This window comes from Numenius arquata, chromosome 10 (genome assembly GCF_964106895.1).
Source record: "Numenius arquata chromosome 10, bNumArq3.hap1.1, whole genome shotgun sequence".
Taxonomy (NCBI): domain Eukaryota; kingdom Metazoa; phylum Chordata; class Aves; order Charadriiformes; family Scolopacidae; genus Numenius; species Numenius arquata.
In genome coordinates, this window is record NC_133585.1 from 9,565,490 (window position 1) to 9,581,571 (window position 16,082).

Here is a 16,082-nt window from a genome sequence, read left to right on the forward strand (position 1 = left end):
GGACTCCTGGTTCAGTTAGTGGCAGCAATATGACTCCATCCAAAGCCATTCTACTCCATACACTTGTTTTGTCTCACAATCTAGGCATATCTTGAGAGGAAATTTCAGCTGAAAGTGTATCTTCATTCATTTACACCAATAGCCAGCCACTTCTTTGCCAGGGAAGGAGCAAGCTTTTGAATTGAGGGAACTTTGTTAGTTGTGCTTTAATCCCGGACCCCACCTGATCCTGTTTTCTTACTGCAAGTGCTGTGTTTGAAATGCAGTTTTGACTAATTAGGGCTGCTGAAAGATTTAAAATATAACACTTTGAAATAGTGTCTAAAAGCAAATACCTTTTTATTATAAAGCACTGGAATACAGAAGGCAAACTACAGCTGAGGATTGTTCATCCCTGCTCAAATTCTGGAAACACAAGTTTATTACAGGAACAAAAGTGCAACTGTTTATGACAACCATGCTGTTACATTCGGCTGTCTTCTGGCTTCAGAGTACTCAGCTGGTATCTGTACAGAGAAGAGTTGATGTAATTACTTTTGGTTATCAGATCAGGATCAATTTTTGTAAATAAACATCATTTAAAACATGAATCCTGCTACTTTAAATCCTGTCACTTTGAGTCACCAAATCACAGAAGGAAGGTCCTAGAGCTCTGCAATTCTTGAGCCATTTGGCAGTTTTTGCAAGCTCTATCTCAATAGTATTTACTACAGATGTGCTGCAAATATGCTGAGGTTGACTTAGGGTTTCCATTTTAAATTCATTGTAACACTTTACTAGAATAATTTTCTTTTTAAAATAAATTATCATTGCAGGAGAGTAACTTAATTGTTACCTATTAACTGCCTCTCATAGAAAACTGGAAGTTTTAATGAAAAATATAGTTGTTGAGAACACGTCATGGCGACTAGATCCATACAGCCAACTGCAAGAACTAAAAACCAACATAAACTCCACTGCTGTCTGCTTTGAGCCTACCTTATATCATGTAAGTGCACTATAGCACGCGCATGTGTATGTAAACAAACAAACGAAAAACCCAGCACTGACAAAACTCACTTCCTAAACGTGTCTGTGGATGCTCATACCTTTTTATTTTCCACCAGGAGTGTCTCTCACCTTGTTAAATGCACTATTGATATTTGGGCAGACAATGAAGAGGACAGAGCATTGTAAGAAGCGGCGTAGAATAGGTGGTCTCATGCAAGCGATTTCTGTTGTAATTTATTCCAAAAACATTTATCCAGGAGCATGTTTTGTGTGAGGGGCTTGTGTGTCAGAATTGGATTTAAGATACTAAAATGATGATAACTTCAGTAACTTTTTTGTGTTTTGTTGCCCTCCTTTGTGTCATTAGTCACATGTGAAACTAAAGAATCTTGGGATCTTTAACCTGAAAGAAACCTTGAGATTGCTTAGTCCATCACATCCTAAGGTGTGATGCTTGTTTAACATTTCCAGTGCTGGGGAAACTACAGTCATGTCATTTCAGTGGCTCGCTGTCCTTGCAAGACAGCTTTGCATTGTGTTTTGCTTGAGTCTTTCATGCTGCATTATTTCTTGTTTTATTCACTTTTGCAACGGGGAAGAAGACGCAGCTTTCTTCTTTGTGGCAGCCTTACTCATTTTGGTGGGCTACTTCGATGTTCTTTAGACATCCCCAATTTAACAACCTTTTTGTTTAGCTCATCTATCTAGCTCCTTAGCTGGGGTTTTGTGTGTTTGGGTGGGTTTTTTCCCCTGTTCTTCCCCCCCTCTTTTTAGTGTTTGTTGGAACCTGGTGTTCAAAACGACCCAGCATTTCAGCCGAGGCCTTTAGCTGCACTGTGCTGAATGAAGGAATTACTTCACATCTTGGGGGGGAGAAAAGATGGCATATTTGGTAATAACCTATGCGACACCGTCTTCAACTTCAGTTATATCCCACTTGATACTTACCATCAAAAATGTCGATAAGTGGGGTTCCTGGAGCGATGGGGATATTCGAAGTTGTCTCACCGATGATGTTGAGGAGTGACTTGACTTCTGATTCTAGATGCTCCACTGTTTTTATTACCTTCTAATAAACACAAGGGAGACAAATGGAGAAAGGGGGTAGTCAACGGGTCAAGTGGAAGGAATTGTAATAAATGTGTTAGCAGAAGTGCAAATCTAATGTCCCATAATACTGACAGCTAATTTTATTTATATTGCGCAGTGCAGATTTAAGTATTTCTTCTGTTATGCTGGCCTCTAGTGGCAGGAAGTATTAAAACTTTATTTCGCAAGAGTTAAATTACAGAACCTCTGTATAACGAATCATAATTTGACTTCTTGGAGGGAGCTTTGCAATTTCTTTTTAATTCTATCTCATTTCTGAGCCACCGTTATATCCAAGAAAAGAATCTGCACGGAAGATGAGAGGAGCTGATGGGGTGGAAAGAAGAGGGCTGGCACTAGAGCAGGAGAGAGGTAACGTTACCATTTGAGAATCAACACCATGCAGTTTGGCAGCTGGAAATAGTTAGCACTGGATATGTATCCTTGTGAGTGCTTAAGACACCAGGGAAAAAAACAAAAAAAAACAACTTTGCAGACATCCTAGAATACCGGTCATAGAGTTCATTCATTTAGCCCTTGGGTGTCTGCAGGAGTGAGCAGGAACTCCTCCATTGGCCTTGGAGTCACCTGCAGAATTCATATCTAGCCACGAGCAGATGTGAAACTTTACAAATACCAGTTCTGAGATTGTTATGTTAAAGCACAGTTATAAACATTTTAGAAAAGGCTGATATGTAATATTCAGTGATTAGTTAATCAGTTGTTTGGAATTCATTAAGATTATATGTTTCCGGTAATAATGGTTTTATGGATAGTTACAAATCATGACATCTGAAATAAATAGTCAGGCCTTGCATAGAAAAACATCAAGAAGCGATGGTGTCTAGAAACATCATTCTTATTTCTTTTCTTTGGTCAAAAGGATGGGGCAGAGGTCTGGTAAGGTCCGGGAACCAGTGCAATAGCTCTTACCTCTTCAATAATATCTAAGCGTTCATGAATTGTATCATGTTCGTTACACCAGCTTCCTCTTCCCAAACTTCCAGGTAACACACTGACAGGGTCTGCAGCAGCTGGAAAAACAGCCCCAGTTAATTAGCAGGAGCGTTTTAATAGCAGTCCTTACATTTCTGACTTCTGAAGTGGTGTTTTGCATGCTGAACAGCATTGTTTAGGAAACCAAATGTAGGAGTCCCAGGTAGAAATTGAACTTCTCTCCCAATAACTACAGCTATACCCCAGTGCTGTGAACGTCTCTGCCTGTACACGTTGTCAAAGTTGGTTGAAACAAGGTGTTTTCTCTTGCCACGGGGATTTTACACAATGTGTTTTTTCCTGCCTGTGTAAGGTAAGTTTATAGACTGCAACTCTGCCTCTACAAGTATAAAACCTAAGCATTGGAAAGATCTGCCTTAAACATTAGCTCCTCTTAAGCTTTCTTCAGAAGCGGCTGGTATGGTAGAGCTCTGAAGAGCAGCTAAGTTTCTCCACTTATGCCCTGAATTGGATACAAGCTGGTGATTCCACTGTGCCAGAAACTCATCCGTAACAGTCTGATTTTGCAATGGGAAGGCAAATAATAAAAGTGTGTACAGCTGAGGCCATTTGCTGACCAAGTCACTCATATATGGTGCTGTATACAAAGTCGCTTATCTCTGTCAGTTATCTGTATTTACCTCTCAGCGCTCATGAACTCTTGCTCTTTGAACGTTTCATTCTGCTGGCTCTACTCCACGAGGAGTCTGTACCTGCTGGTGTCCGTGCTTCAACAGAGCCAATTTCCTTTTCATAACTTGTGCAAAGTTCAGTAACATTTAGATTTTAATGTGTGTATAGAACTGTAGCAGAGTATTTTAAACCCCACTGAAGTGATAACATATCTGGCTCCATGTTGGTAAAGTTAGGTCTTGCTCTTGTTTGAGGCCTGAAGAAACTGTGATAATGAGAAACCAGCAGTAACTCATTCTGTTATCATTTGATTGTAACAAAGAGGAAACTGTGAGCTTGTGTTGTAATGAACAGTAAGAAACATAAGAAGAGAATCTCGTTCTGTCTTCAGTACTATTGTGCGAGCAGTGATTTGGAACTGCTGCAGTGCTTCACCGCAAGGCTGTGCCAAGATTTCTGGAGCATAGGTATCAGATGATGGCAAACACGTGTCAGTAAGGATTGTGGCCTTTGCAGTTTGATGGGATGAGAGATGTACTCTGACTTGGAATGGTATCCTTGAAATTGGAGGGTGGAGGGCAGAGAGAATGAGAAGATTAACATGTGATCTGATGTACTAGGTATGGCATTATTTCTAAATTGGTTTGCCAGAGCTTATAAGAATTTTTAGTTGTTTATTTGTAGTAAGATTTTGATTTGGGGTTTTCTTTTTTTTTTTGGTGCACTGGCCAGGAGGTGGTGCTGTTAGGACAGAATCCCAAAGAATCCACCTGTTCACAGAAGACTGATGAAATAGGGCAGATACTTAAACACTTGCTGCTTTGCAGTTGCCTTTTTCCCCCCTCTTTGTTGCTGCTGGTGGTGTTTTGGGACTGTTGATACCTTATAACTTAGTGGTCAAGTCAGCCATGCTACTTCTTAAAATTTTTCCTTATTTACATGTTTTTTCCGTGATGGCTGGAACAATATGGAGATACTGAAATGCTGTGTCAGAAATGGAGGTTGCAATGCAGTTGCCAGTCTTACTCTACAAACCTTGTTTTTCCTAATAATAGGATAATAGCAAGTTAAGCTCCGTTCCCCTTTCAGAGATTAATAAAATTTCCACCTTTCCAATATTCCCAGCTCTAGCTGTCAGCATCAAGCCTGATGTCCCTGTTCAGCTGTACGCTGAACTGCTGCTCACCGCGTTGGAGAGAGGACCAAGGGCAAGCAGAAGGCATGGCGATGAGGTAACTGCAGATCGGTTGTTGACTGCTGAGAACGTTCCCAGAGCTAACTACAAATGAACTGTGAAAAAGAGGCAGCAGAAATCATTAGGTGGACTAAGAGCAAATGGAAGAATTTAAGAATCCCCCAGGAGGTTGTTTCTCACTGCATTAACTGAGCTGTAGATGGCTGGATCACAAGGTTGGATGGAAAGTTTGGGTACAGGCCAGCACCAGTTGTATGCTGCTGTTAAAGGAGTGTTTGGCCAGCTGTAAGTTACATGCCAGGCTTGTTTAGTTTTGTCTGTTCCCTACAAATGGAAAATGCAAGAGAGTTAATGCTGGCTAGCTCAAGTTAGTGTTGGCCACTCCTCTGATCATGCATCTTCTATCCTGCTGGCCCATTAAAGAAAGCCCAGAGGCCTGCTGCAGGAGAAGCAGAAGTAGCTGCCTTCAGACAGCTACTCTGAATCGGTCTCTGACCCAGAGACTCTCTGGCCTTTCCAAACTGCTAATGGCATGGTGGGCAGGGGCTCCTTTCACCTTCTTCCTCATACAGGACCTTAAATCTGCAAAGTGACTTTTTGAAGCAGAAATGATATAAGGTCTTACCCAAAATGCCACTGTAATCATTCCTTGAGCTTAGCCCTTCTGTGTGAAAGAGGATTCTGTTCATCACAAACCTCAGCATTGTGCTGATGGCTACTCTAGGCAGGTGTACGTGGATGGGGAGGTTAGACTGGATGGATGCTACTGTCATTTGTTCAAAGCAGGGTGTGCCATGATAGGGATGTATAGCCAACGTAAGGTTGTTGCATCTCACTGTGAGGTTAGCAAAACACACACAGATTTGTGTGCATGTGCCCATGCCCATCAAGAGAACTATGTAAAGGGGCTGCTGTGAAATGCAGGACTCGGTAGTGCTTGGTTCCTTGGGGTGGTTGGTTCCTCTCTTCTGACACGGAAAGAGACAGCATTCCAGCACTCAAAGCACATTGTCGTGTTATAAACTGTTATGGGCTGACCAAAGGGGGAGGAAATGTCTTGTCCTAGGACTGTAATGTTACCCAGAACCACAGGACTAGTGCAGTGCCTAAAATTTCACAAACAGTGGAAGCCTAAGTGTCTCAGGAACCACCTGATAGCTATTGTTAGCGAGTGGTAAGAGTTAGTAGAAACCAAAGCGTGTCTCCTTCCCAGACCTCACAGTGTGGAGTTGGCTGAGGGCTGACCCAGCAGAAACCTTCTCAGCCAGGGCTGGCATGTCTGTGTCTGGTTAGCCACTTCAACACCGGAGCAGAGGTGCTCTTCCGCTTGTGATCGCCCCTTCACCACCACACCAGAACAGGCTACTTCAGGTGGGTGGTTGCTGCTGCTGGCTGGGCAGCCTGTGCTTTAGACAGTGTAGTTTTCTTCTGTTTTCTGAGCCTTGGCTTGAGGCTTTGGCCCCTAAAAACCCTGATTGTTATTTTGTTGTCTGGCTTTAGCTCTTAACCCACAGTCTTTATCTCTGGGATGGGCTGTTCAGAGGACACATCCGGTCCCTTGGAAATATGGCAGGTATCTGGGTCACTATGGTCAGACAATTCAGCTGAAGCAATAATTTCCATGTGCTCAAAGAGAATCATGTGTCGCTTATGAGTGCTGCCCTTCTCTGTATTACAGCTGGTGAGAGAAAATGACACAGTCTGCCTTTGGCACTGACCCTCTCCAGCAGCATCTCCACCTCACGTAATAACAGCAGTCACCACGTAAAGGGAGTGAAGAATGGAAGGTTGCAAGCCATCCAAGCCAAAGACTAATGGCCTTCAAGGATACTTCCATGTACTTGCTCTCTTGTTGCTGAAGAAAGATTTTATTTTTTTTTTTTTTTTTTTATTTTAAAATGTAAATAAGATTTTTTTTTACTTGCCTATCTGTCAAAGCACATGCGTAAATGTAGAAAACTTTGACAGTAAATTTTAAAGCTAACAGCTTTTAAAAGTAAACTGTTCTTTGTATTCTGTATAAATTATGCGTTTAAAATATGTGGCTATTTGCAACACGACAGCTTAAGCAAGTGCGTAGGAGGTGTATTTCAAGGTCTTGAATATCTCATTTGAAACGTAATGGATTACTGTTATGGGATATTTGTAAATGGATATTTGTTTCAATGTAGCAGAGAGAACATTACCTTTCAGTTAATTTCCCATCTGCAAAGTCCCACCTGATGCTTCCTGCAAGCGAGACGCTTAGTTCAATTCTTGAAGTCTGTTCTATTTGATATATTGGTGGTTATTTTCCATCAAGAATCAGAACTCTCTTGTTCAAGACAAGAAAATGACCCGTGCCTTTTTTCCTCTGATTGTCCCCTGTTCAACCTTGACGGTGCCCATAAAGCTGGGTCGTTCTGACGGCCCCGTGCTGTGATACAGTCAGAAACCAGCAGATGGAGCAGAAAAATGGAGAATCTCTGAGTTTGTTACCAATAAGGTTATGTTTAATAGAAGAACATGCTTAATGTTTGAAAGAAGGATCATGATGAAGAGTAAAGATCTATGTATTGTGGTCAGCTTGACTGTACAAAACTTGATCTTAGAGCAGGGGACAGGAAGAGCACTCAAGTAAGAATTAAAACCACCTTAGCAAACAAAACAGGTTAAGAGCGAAGGCTTTAGTTTTAAAATACCTCTCAGTTAAGTTCCTCTGCGTTCTGTACATTTGATATATTCCCCCAGCCCCCAGGAGGTTGCTTCTACACACTCCCTGAAGAAGTTCCTTTCTAGGGCCATTGGGATTCTGTCTATCCAGATGCTGTTAAATGGTTCATTTTGATCATCCAAGTAGTTGCTAATGTTAAACATCAGAATAAACCCGAGCAATTGTCTCTTCACTGTCATTTGCTGCTGTTACTAAGACTGACAGAACTGAAGTACGCCATCACACAGATCTGGTAGGTCTTTATAAGTATCCTTCCTAAAGATGCATTGCTGGTGAAACTGAAGTTACAGGCTTGATACAGAAATTACTGGGTTGGGTTCTTTGGTCCGTGTTACGGAGAAGGTCAAGCTGAGTGACCATAATGTTCCCTATTGGTCTTAAAGTCTATAAAATTCCTTTTCCATCATCTTATGACTGGTGTGGTTTTGAAAGTCAACTGGGAGTTCATGTTGTGCTCAGCAGGGAGGGAGGGAGGGAGGGGGGGGTAAAACAAAGCAGGCCACAAACCAAATGAAAGTCAAGTGAGATTGAAACAGTAACCAGATGGCAAATAAGGAAGCCTGAAATCATGCCATAGACCAAGGGGAATAAAGGAAAACATGTATAACCCTCCACGAAAACATGCTATGCTCTGTGTTCTTGTTTGCATTGCCTTAGTTTTAGCAGTATCGTTTTACTCCTGGAGCATATAGCATAAGGTGGCCTGATAGCTTTTAATGAGAAAATGGAGGGGGTAATAATGGATTTTATGTTCCAATAGGAAAAAGCTCATGAACTTGAGTATCAAGTTCAAATGGTGAACTCCCTAACCAGTTTGGGAAGAATGCAACAGGCCTCTGAAGGGATTTGCTGATCCTTGCTTAAATTATTCCCTGTCTAGATGTAAGTCTTGGACTCCACTTCAATGTGTATATAACTTTGAAGTCTTAGCTCAAGAAATCACATGGTTTACAAAACTGGTTGGTGAAGTTAACTTGCAGCTGAATACAGGAAAGGTTCAACTGCTTTGAACCTGAACTGATACTAGTACTATCAGTATTAATGTTTTGAGACCTAAGACTATGTTAAGCCAAGACTGTTAGTTGTATTTAATTTTGGGGGCTGCTCTTAAAGGCATCAAACTTAATTTCCAGTTATGCCAACCCTTAATTATGTTGGCATCCTTAGATATGGAAGTAGTGGATAAACTTTCTGTACCGCTACCAATTTCATTATCACCAGAGTGATATTATATATAACTTAATTCACATTAAATTTTATTGTTAGGATGCCAAAAATAATTTATTTGGATAGAACGTGTGCCATCAAACATGCTTTTTAATGCGCAGATTGTCTTCAAGCTCTTACACGCTCAGGAGCATATCTTTAACTGAACATAGAGCATCTTAGAGGCTGTAATCCATAAAACACTGCCTAATGCTTAGCTGTGATTTAGGCACCTCCGAACCTCTTTCTAGAGTTCAGAGTTTCTAGTTGCTTAAAGATTAGCGAATCCTTGCCTTTAGTGATTGCAACAAAGTCTGAAGGAATTGTAATAAATATGTAAAATTTCTTAACTTTTTATGTACTGTAATATGTTACTATGCTTTACACTGGAGGCAACTGCAGGGATTTGCTTATACATATACACACAAATATAAATATATATATGTACACACATCTTTATTAGGCTCTAGCTTTTATGGCATAATAACATTGCAAATTCTATACAGGGCAAATGCGGAATATCCAAAGTGGGAGATGGAAGGTAAACAGTCAATTGACAGTAGAAAGTTCTCCTGGAATTTGAGGGGCAGAGGAGAATTGGTTTGGTTTGTTGTTGGTTTGGGGGCTTTAACTCATTTTAAGAAGGTACATTGAAAGCTTTTAATACCTGATTAGGGATTAATCTGTAATCTATATGTTCACCGTATATTTCAGCTGCTACCTGAATGCCAAGTTTTGGAAGGATTTCAAACATGGAACAAAATCCAAGGGATTCTTCTCATATCCAAGATTCATGAGCCTCCAGAAACATCCATAACAGAAACATCCTGAAATAAGTTTCTTCTATCAAATTTATTATTTTTAATATTAATTTTAGAAGCTAAATAACCGTATCAGAAGGTCAAGTTCCAAACTTGCAGACCTGGTTCATAATCTGTTTATCAAGATGTAGAATACGCTGCTATGAATATTGTTTCAGATCCTAGATCAGTTACGATTGAATTTATTTTAGTTCTTTTTTCACTGAAAGAGAAGGACCAAAGAGGAAATCTCATGTGTTGCATTAGTGAAGATGGGTCAGGGTATCAGGCTACCAGTTCTCACTTCTCTAACTTGTCTGTCCCATCCACCTACCTGTGAGCTGCCATGTCGTGATGTGTTCTGGTCCTTATGTGCCTCACTTGTGCTTGTGTGAAATATGCAAAATCAGAAATGGGACTTGATAGAAATTGTTCCTAACTAGGAGATGCCTACCATGTATTTCTGTGTAAACTACTTCGTCTGAAGGAAGTTTTTGCTATTATGATCCATGTCATTGTCATTTCACAAAGGAGCTTCGGCTCTCGCTTACCCAGCAGTGGTGATTGAGGGGGAGTGCACAGGGCCAGGGAGAGTTCCTGCTGCCAGTGGGCGCTCTTTTTTTCAGCCACAGCAAAATCTAGGGTCCCTGCCATGGTCATCTGCCAGAAGCAAAATTACTACTTGAAAAACCACTTTTCCTCTGCTATGTTACCATATTTATGATTCGAAGAGGCACTTAAGTTTTGTATATTTTCATTCAAAGGAAGGAGGATAACAATAAAATGTTCCTGTGAGGGAGCTGTTGGCTTGGAATATGTTCCCAACGTGCTGGTCTTATGAACGAGCTGCCAGGGAATATCCTCTTGTGCTCGCTGCTGCAGTGGGAAATGACTGCAGGGAATTAGACTGATAAGAGATGTGAGCTATGTAATTTGCAGGTAAATTATACTCTAATTCCTGCTGTATGTTATGATGGGACGCTCATGCTTTGGGCTGCAAACAGAATTTTCCCTTTATTATGTATTGTTTCTGTGTGAATATATGTTTGTTTTGGAAACCAAGCTAAATTGTTAGGAGGATAAGAGTTAGTAGTTGTACAGGAGATATTTTTGTGTGGAGAACAGGATGGACTGTTTTAGGAAGAAGAGGAGCCATGTCATAGCAAATGTAAAGAATATGTTACACAGAATGAGTGAGTTTAAGGCTGGTTTGAGAACGGAAGAGGCAAGATACACGAGTGTTTGACGCCACCATCAATTTGAAGATGACCACTGGTATCTGGAGATAAAAAAGAGGTTTTCAGTTTAATGAGGACATGGGTTTTGTTCTGCGTTTAGTAATAGGAGCTGCGGTCACGGGGAGAGGGTGGAGGTGAGCTTGTGACTAATCAGTCAGCTCTGTGGTTGTGTAGTTTGCAAATGAGTAAGTTATGGGAGTAGAAATACGATAGTACAATGAAAGAAGGTTCTTGTAGTTTTGTTCTAATACTTAAACAAGTCTAAGAACTTGCTTGAAGATATATTTTCCTCTGGCAGACAGTTCATACGTACTGCAACAGCTCAGGAAGTAGAATAGTGAGATACATATATCTAAGTATATATATACATATGTATATATACACACATATATATGTACTAGATCCCAACGTTCATGGCCAAGATGCACAACTGCTTCAACCAGAGCAGATCATCTGGATTTGTAAATACAGCCGCATCCTGCAGATGAACAGCGGGAGTCCTGTGTTTCTAGACCCCAGACTTTTCTGGAGCTTGATATTAACCTTTGCTTTACACATGGACGTCACAAAGTCCACAGAACTTAATAAATTCCCTTTAACTAAATATAACAAAACATAGGAGTTTACACTTGTATAAATCTGTAAAAAGGCTCACTTCCGTACAGATCCCCTATCTCCAGATGCCTCATGGTCTTAAGAAACACACCTACATCTCGGTACACTTTGTTGTGACAAACTTTCTTTCTCCTTCCTTGTTGGAGCTCAGAGATGAGTGTTTGCAAAGGCTGTAATCCTTGCATTGGAGACAAAAATCCCAGTAGGTTTCTATAAGGATAGAAAATACATTATCATGGGGTATATGTTAAACCGCTCCTGGTTTATTAGTAGAGAAATATGAACCCAACTCTAGTTTAAGATGGGACCTTCTTATCATTTTTACTGTGGATTTAATTCTACAATGGAGTTAGTTCAATCTTCTGGAGGCAAAATGTTCTGTGAGAATGCAAGTGGTCAATTTTGGGCAAAAGTAGGCTGTTTTGAAGCGATTTTTCCTCTTCCAATTTCGCTCTAACTGCTGCGTATTTCCTTTATAATAGCCCCTTTCACTTTAAAATCTTACAGGTCTCCCCAGCTTTGATACTGCTCGTTGATATCAGAGGATCCAAAATATCCTGAGGAGTTGTAATAGGTTAGCTGAATGTTGGTTTACTTTTACTTATTGTTAAAACCAAATGAAACTTCTGCTGTTTAAAAACAAATCATGTCAGGGTGTGGAGTATTGAGCAGCAATGCCTGCGATTGAGCTCTCCTGCTGCTCTCTCCCTCATAGCACCCCCAGTATTTGGTTTGCAGAGCTAAATGGAGCATGTCAGTGGGGCCAGCCCCATTGCCAGCTACTTGTTTACCCGAGGAGTCCAGGTCACCCCTCTGCCATACATAAACATGCAGCAAAGACTTGGCTGTTGGGGTGCTGCACCCCTCAGAACAATTTGCCCTGAGGTTTTTTTAAGAACGGAGTCACGTTTAAATGGGGCAGGCATTGAATGCTGCAGTGCCCCAGGCTACATCCTACGCTACATTTCAGCAGCACCCCACAAACTAACCCAGCAACAACAGCAAAGAACTAGAAGCTGTGGCCATTAGGCAGCAGCACGTGGTTACCTCCAGAAGGGTCCCGCGCCGGCCTCTCCTCCCGAGCTCTTTGAAGGCTGAGCTCCGTGAACATGAGATTGTTCACCCTAATGGCTGGATTAAAACGTAAATTCTTCTTTGGCCAACACTGAACTGTTTTTAAGAGGAATCCATGAGGGTTGAAGGAGAGAATATGTAATGAAATCAAATGTTAGAGTCCCCAACTCCAAGGTAGCAAAGGGAAAGTGGGGATGACCTTTTCAAGTCTGCCAGCCAGCCACGGTACTGCCCTGGCTGTGATGGACACAAGCTTTCCCACCTCACGTAAAATACTCCACTGAGGCAGTGAAAATGATTCCCTGATCAAGCACTACCACCTGGAATGATACTGAGTACTAGTCTCTGCTGCAGTTATTATTCAAGTACTATTCTGTTTGGCTGGATTTTATCTGAGTTTGCTAATGATTTCAGCTTAAACAAAACCATACTTTTGGGGGAATAAATAAAAACATTCTTCCAGCTTTTTTATTTTTAATTTCACAGATTTTTTGTGGAGCTCATGAAACTCAGAAGAGGATACTGAGTACTTCTGGAGTGAAAACAAGTTAGAGCGTCCTTGCTAGGATATTGATATTTCAGTTCATCACTGATAAACATCACAAAGCCAGTTGTGTGGGAGGGAGAAAGGGTGAGGAACGATGACTAGGACTTGAGGGCAGAAGGGACTAGCATTTTTTCAGGAAATGTTTTGGTTGTAATGGAAACTTATTAATCTGCCATGAAATACAAACATTGTGTGTTGTCAAGAAGTAAGAGCAGAGGGAAAATAAAGCAGGGCCTCAGCTAGCACAAACACGTAATACAAACAGGCTGGGAAGCCAGGTTTGTGGTTACACGGGGACTATAAACCCTTGAACTAGTCAAACTGAATAGCTTTCAGTCACACTGTCGGCTACAGTGTGATTACAGGTTAGTCTAGCACTAATCTGCTGTTAATGAAAGTTAAATTCAGATGTCAGTTTATCAGATGCTGTGTGTTTATACTTCATACTCCCAAAGCATTTGGAGAAGGCGTTATTGCCTCAAAATCTCAGGAATATGTAATCCAAAGCAGAAGAGAAAAAACCCACAGTGCTGTTACCAGCAAATCTCAAAAGAAGGACTTAAATAAAGGAAAATCTTTCTTTATTCCCCTTGAACTTTGATCTCATTTCTGAGCAGATTAGTGTGTGTGTTATTAAGGCTGCCAGAACACTAATTATGGAAATGCAGGGCACTTGCTGCAGCACCTGAATGCAGTTCTAAATTTCTGAAAACACACTGTGATAGTACCTCCTGTGAGAAGTGAAAAATCTTTACTGAAGCAATATGCCTCCAGGATGGACTTTAATAGCACAACAATGGAGTTTTTCCTGTTAAAAACAATATTCCCACAGAATTTTGACACATACCTGTGTCACCTTCATACAACACCCATAGAGTAAGCAATTCTTTACCTCCTTCTCCCGCCTGGTGCAAAGGCTTAGACCGTGCTACAGTTAAGCTACAGTTTCTGCTTTGCAAGCTCAGAATCACTTACCTAGAAGATCTCGTTCCTGCAGGACTGAAATAAACGCCAGCGCCCAAAGGAAAAGCATGGTTCCAGGCTCTCCAAGCTCTGCCGTAGTCCTGGTGCAGAGCCCCGCAGCCTCCCTCCCCGGCTTCGCATCGACTCCTCCGTCCAGCCGTTCGTGCTGAGGTTTAGCCAGAGTTAGGAGGAAATATGCCCAGGCTGAGCCAAGATTCTTGAGCTGTTCTCTTCTGCTTCCCTCCTTTTAAAAAACACCCTTCCAGCTCCACGCAAAGGCCAGTTACCCAGCCAAGCTGGCGGTGGTCCAAGCTCCCCAAAGGTTGGTTGTTTTTTTTTTTTTACCCTTGTATTTATTTATGCAGTCTGCAACTGGAATGTGCTGAAGAGCTCCGAATCCTGTAAAAATGGCAAGTGGGGCAAGAAAAGGAAGGGAGAGAGGAGGAGGAAGGGGTGCTGGATGTTTCTTTCCCTGGAGGGTTTCATCTAGGGCGGGGAAAGCAGGAACACTGGAAAACACAGTTATCTTTAGATGTTGTGATCTTACAGGGTTTTTTCCATTACTTGTTCATTTTTAAGACTGCAGAAAAATCTTTTTTGGGCAGATGGAAGTCCTGCTGGACGAAGCGTGGCAGCGCTGTGGGAGGTGACAACTGCCTGTGGTGCCTTGTCTTTGGATGGTATCAGAGGAGCTCCTGAGGAGTCGTTCAAGCTCTTTTAGGTTTGGAAGGTGTTTCAAATAGGTTGTTAGACTTGGTAACATCACGTGCGAAAAATAGCATGGCTAATTGTATCCTGGCAATGTGTGTGATTTTTAGCAGGATCTTAATTAAATGTTTACTGTTTGTCTTGAGGTTCATGGATGCTGACTGGGTAAGTGGCAGGCTTTGACCCCTCTAGGCCGGTGTTCAAAGACTTAAGGTGTCTCCTTCCTGGTATCGTTCCTCATATTCATTTAGGTTGAGTTACCTTTTTAAAACTATTGCTAGTAAAAGGTGAAATGCCTTTAAGGTGTCCTACTTAATCCTAAGGACCATTGTCAAGGATAAAAAAACAGCATTCTAATTATTGAAAATAAAAACCTGCAAACTAGAACAGATTTCCTTAACCTTTGTCACCTTTCTAGCAGTCAGAAAATCATGTTATTTGAATGAGGTATCTGAAAGTGAGCCTGTAGAGATGCTATTGTAGAGTTCAAAGTATAATCACCCTCAGTGACTTCTGAACAAAGCTAGATTGCAAACTCAATTACAAGGCAAAATATCCTCAGTAATATAGATTCTGTGACTGGAATTTAGCTGGTAGCTTCTTCAAGGCACTGAGCAAACCAGGGCACTGAACAACCTCAGTGTGCATTGAGCCCTCAGGGCTGGTGTTAGTAAGCTAACATTTTTACGAAATAAAAATTAAATTAGCTGTGAGAATTAGAGTGGCAGTGGTTTTCTGGGTGTTTTGGCTGAAATCACCGGGTAGCAATACTGCAATTTTTTTTTTTTTAATTCTTGTTTTGAGAATAAATCTGATCACTCCTGCTGAAAAATGATGTAAGTTTTAATTTTGTTATAAATGAGTCTTTAGAGAGGAACTGTGACAGGTAGCAGTGGGTCCACTCTTCAATTCTGGTTTTGAATGTGAGTTGCTGGTGTGGTAGGCTGTGATTTTTGAAGTGAGAGATTATCTGCGCGGTGGAGAGAGGAGACGGAGCGGCAGAAGAAGAATATTTATGAATAGTTGGTTGCTGTTTTCTGAATGTGTTTGTCCTTTATCTTTGTCCTTTCTTAAGCAGAATCATTCTTAAGCAATCATCATTCTCCGTATTGCACAGGGAGCCTGTTCATGGATGCTTTTCTGCATTCTCTCTGCCATCCTCTACACCATACAATTAAAAAGCAATGGCCATTCATTGAATCAGTTTTCCCTTCAATACACTATAAAAGAAATAATGTAATTTCCATTCCAGACCACCTCTGCCGGGGTCACTTATCCCCTTTACAGCACATTTCCTTGAGATTTCTCCTGAATT

The 16,082-nt window shown here is 41.2% G+C and overlaps 1 protein-coding gene across 1 annotated transcript; it reads right to left on the minus strand.

Annotated features, from left to right (window-relative positions):
- Positions 1–316: 316 nt before the first annotated feature.
- On the minus strand, positions 317–14,556 carry PLAC9 (placenta associated 9). Its single transcript, XM_074155095.1, has 4 exons — positions 14,072–14,556; positions 3,013–3,113; positions 1,939–2,059; positions 317–506 (listed from the first exon to the last, which is right to left on the minus strand). The coding sequence occupies exons 1-4, from the start codon at positions 14,127–14,129 to the stop codon at positions 496–498; spliced, it is 291 nt and encodes a 96-aa protein (XP_074011196.1). The 5' UTR covers positions 14,130–14,556; the 3' UTR covers positions 317–495.
- Between the last annotated feature and the right edge of the window lie 1,526 nt (positions 14,557–16,082).